Source organism: Uloborus diversus, chromosome 9 (genome assembly GCF_026930045.1).
Source record: "Uloborus diversus isolate 005 chromosome 9, Udiv.v.3.1, whole genome shotgun sequence".
In the NCBI taxonomy this organism is placed as follows: Eukaryota; Metazoa; Arthropoda; class Arachnida; order Araneae; family Uloboridae; genus Uloborus; species Uloborus diversus.
The window spans coordinates 135,229,792-135,233,841 of NC_072739.1; the positions used below are offsets into that span (position 1 = coordinate 135,229,792).

At 34.9% G+C, this 4,050-nt stretch overlaps 1 protein-coding gene across 1 annotated transcript; it reads right to left on the reverse strand.

Moving 5' to 3' along the window:
* Positions 1-2,306: 2,306 nt before the first annotated feature.
* LOC129229840 (zinc finger protein 726-like) lies at positions 2,307-3,655 on the reverse strand. The gene has a single exon (XM_054864216.1). It carries the CDS (start codon positions 3,583-3,585, stop codon positions 2,629-2,631), a length of 957 nt encoding a protein of 318 aa, XP_054720191.1. The 5' UTR covers positions 3,586-3,655; the 3' UTR covers positions 2,307-2,628.
* Between the last annotated feature and the right edge of the window lie 395 nt (positions 3,656-4,050).

The window sequence follows — 4,050 nt, forward strand, 5'->3', positions numbered from 1 at the left end:
TAAGACAGTTCAAAGAAAATCAACCAATTTCTTTAGTTATCTACAGAATTTTGATAATCTTAATATATATATATAATGCTAATGTGCGTACGTAAAGACAGGGTTTTCTCTATTACCACCTATTCCAATCAAATTCTGCTTGGGGTTGTAAGCACCCCTTGGTCTCCTGGTGGGAATAAGGGAGTTTGGTCGCGGTGGGTGGAAGTGGGTGGTTGTGGGTGGCAAAAATGTGAAAAAGTGTATGTCTGTCCTTTTCTAACTTATGAGAACTACGAGAAAGTTCATAAAATTTTAGGAATAGTCTAGAAAACTCTAGAATGTGTGCAACTGTTACAATCGATCTAGATTGTTCTAGAAGATTCTCAATATTTCTAGAATGATCTAGAAAGTTCCAAAACATGCGCAAACGCTACAATCGACTAAGAATGTTCTAGAAGGTTCCAGAAATTTCCAGAATGATCTAGAAAGTTCTAAAAGATTCTAGAATGATCTCGAAAGTTCCAAAACATCTGTGAAAGTTATAATCGACTTAAAATGTTCTGGAAGGTTCTAGAAATTTCCAGAATGATCTAGAAAGTTCTAAAAGGTTCTAGAATGATCTAAAAAGTTCCAAAACGTCTATAAACGTAATAATCGACTTAGAATGCTCTTGAAAGTTCTAGAAATATCCAGAATGATCTAGAACGTTCTAATGAAAAACTGGAAACAGATCAACGTTGCTCTAATATTCAAGGACTACAAGGAGATATTATTCAAAAATTACAACGTTTACTTCATAATCATAATCAACTAATCAATGTGTTTAAGACTTCTTTAGACCAAATGATAGCAGATAATTATAAGATTGTCATTCGCGCAGATAAAAATAAATCAGCCGGTCAGCACGAAAGAAGATTCAATGCACCCCAAACGAAGTTGCCGTTGTGATTGTTGATAATGAATATAGTCATCGTGATATTATTATTCAACGTCGAAATAATAAATTGCAACGTATTGCTGAAACACATCGCAGTTATGATGCTCTACAGTATCCGCTAACTTTTTGGCAAGGTGAGGATGGCTATCATTTCAATATTCAACAAATCAATCCAGCTACAGGTGTCGAAACTACCAAAAAGGTATCGGCTATGCAATTTTATGTGTATCGAATTATGATTAGAAATGGTGAATATAATCATATTTTAAACTGTCGGCAATTATTTCAGCAATTTATTGTAGACATGTATGCGAAAATCGAGACGGAAAGATTACAATTTATTCGCCATAATCAACGTAAGTTACGTTCAGATGATTACATCCATTTGAGAGATGTAATAATAAACGATGCTAATCGATAACATGAGAAAATTGGTCATTTTGCCATCGACATTCACTGGAAGTCCACGTCACATGCATGAATATGCTCAGGATGCGATAACTTATGTCAGAAAACATGGCAGACCAGATTTATTTATAACATTTACATGTAATTCTTCATGGACGGAAATCAAAGAAGAATTACAATATGGACAGACGGCCAGTGACCGGCATGATATTGTTGCCCGAGTTTTCCGTCAAAAACAAATTAAGTTTATTGACGCTATCGTGAAAAATCAAATATTTGGTGCTGTTATCTGCTGGATGTTTTCAATTGAATGGTAGAAACGAAGACTGCCACATTCTCACAATTTAATTTGGTTCCAAAATAAAATTCAACCGAATCAAATAGATGATATCATTAAGGCTGAATTTCCAAATCCGGAAGAAGATCCCGATCTCTATAGCATAATTGTAAAAAATATGGTTCACGGCCCGTGTGGTGAGCTAAATAAAAGTTCTCCGCGTATGAAAGATAGAAAATATACAAAACGTTCCCCGAAACCATTTTTGAATGAAACAGTTTCAGGTGAAGACGATTATCCGAAATATAGACGTCGATCTCCAGAACAAGGCGAATTTACAGCTATATTTAAAATTCGAGGTTTCACAACAGAAACTGCATAAAAAGTTGCAAATGAACTAGCAACTCAAACAACTTTAACAGAGTTTTTTGAATTGTGCCAGAAAGACCAATTCGCTAATAATAATAGTATGTAATATATATATGTATTTTTCATATGTTGTATGTTTAATATAGTATGTAAATAATTATGAAAATAAAACATAACTATTCAATTTACTAAGATGTTTCGTATTTTAACTTATAATTATTTTAATTTCAATTAATTAATTAGTTAATTTGTTATACTCTGTATACGTCGCATGTTTAATGGTCGACTAAGTCTCTCAATATTTAAAATAGAAATCTATATTATCTACGTTAAAGAGAGAATTCTTAAATATTTTATGTACCATTAAACATGCAATGTATTTTAACCCGAGCAACGCCGGGTTTTGCAGCTAGTTTTTTTTATAAACCAGTTCAACTGCATTCTCATGCATCATCTAGCAGGAAACACTTTTAATCAAATGTCACATAAACTTGTCTTTCAGTTAGTATGTACTCTTGCATTCTCATGCATCATCTAGCAGGAAACACTTTTAATCAAATGTCACATAAACTTGTCTTTCAGTTAGTATGTACTCTTGCATTCTCATGCATCATCTAGCAGGAAACATTTTTAATCAAATGTCACATAAACTTGTCTTTCAGTTATTATGTACTCTCATGTGTGCCTTTAAACGATCGCTTCGACAAAATCCTTTCGGACAATATTCACAGGAATATCGTTTTTTATTTGCATGCACACTCATATGAACCCATAAATTTGAAGTTTGAGAAAAGGCTCTCGCACAAATCTCACAGACATAAGGTTTCTCACCAGTATGGGTTCTCAAATGAGTCTTTAACTCTCCAGCGGTAACAAATGTCTTTGAGCAATATTCACACGAATGCGGTTTTTCATCAGCATGGATTTTCATATGTTGCTTTAAATCTCTATTTTCAAAAAAGGCCTTTGAACAATACTGGCACGAAAAGGTTCTTTCTCCGTCATGTCGCCGTAAATGGCTCTTTAAATATCCAACATTAGGAAACTGTTTTGCACAGTACGAACATGAATATATCTTTTCACGCTTATGTGGCAACACGTGTTCCTTTAAACGGTAAGCTTCAGAAAATCTTTTGGGGCAATGGTCACATGAATAAGGTTTTTCTTCTGTGTGGGATTTCAAATGACGCTGTAGATTTGAAGAGCTAGGAAATGCTTTACTACAGTATTCACACGAATAGGGTTTTTCGTCAGTATGGAGTCTCAAATGTCTGTGCAGGTTTGAAATTTGAGTAAATACCTTCGAACAATGTTCACACGAATAAGGTTTTTCGCCAGAATGGACTCTCAAGTGTTTCTTTAAATCTACATTATAAAAAAAGGCCTTAGGACACAACTTACACGAATAGGGTTTCTCGCCAGTATGGAGTCTCAAATGTTTTCGTCGGTCTGAAGGATGAGAAAATGACTTTGAACAATAGTCACAGGAATAGGGCTTTTCACCAGTATGGATCCTGTAATGTGCCTTTAAAACTGAAGCAGTGGAATATAACTTTGAACAAATCTCACATGAATATCGTTTTTCACCATGGCTGGTCGTTAGCTGGCTCTCCATCGCTGAGGAGAACGACCTTCGAACAAAATTCAGAAGATGACGGGTTTTAGCATAAGCTGCTTAATGAACATCTTCTCTGCCATCAAGCACTGGCATAAGGTTTTCTTGAGAACGCAAAAGAACACCGTTGGGGGGGGGGGGGGGGGAGTATTTACTTATTTTTCACCATCAATGAACTCTTTTTATTGCTGTGACAAATATCAATTAAAAAAGCTAATAAGAATGATTTTGGGACTATGACTTTGTGGTTCCGAAAGCACGCGTTTGATATATCATTATGAAATATTCTCTATCGAGAAACTTCTACGTTATTTTTTCAATCTGTTGTTGATAAGAAATCAGAACTCGGAGAAACGACGCAGATCAAACGAAAAGCTTTGCGCCGAAAAGCAAGTGCACCTTTTTTGATAAGCAAAAGCAAGTACCGACTTGCAAATAGTTTATCTTGATGAGTAACGCATTTTT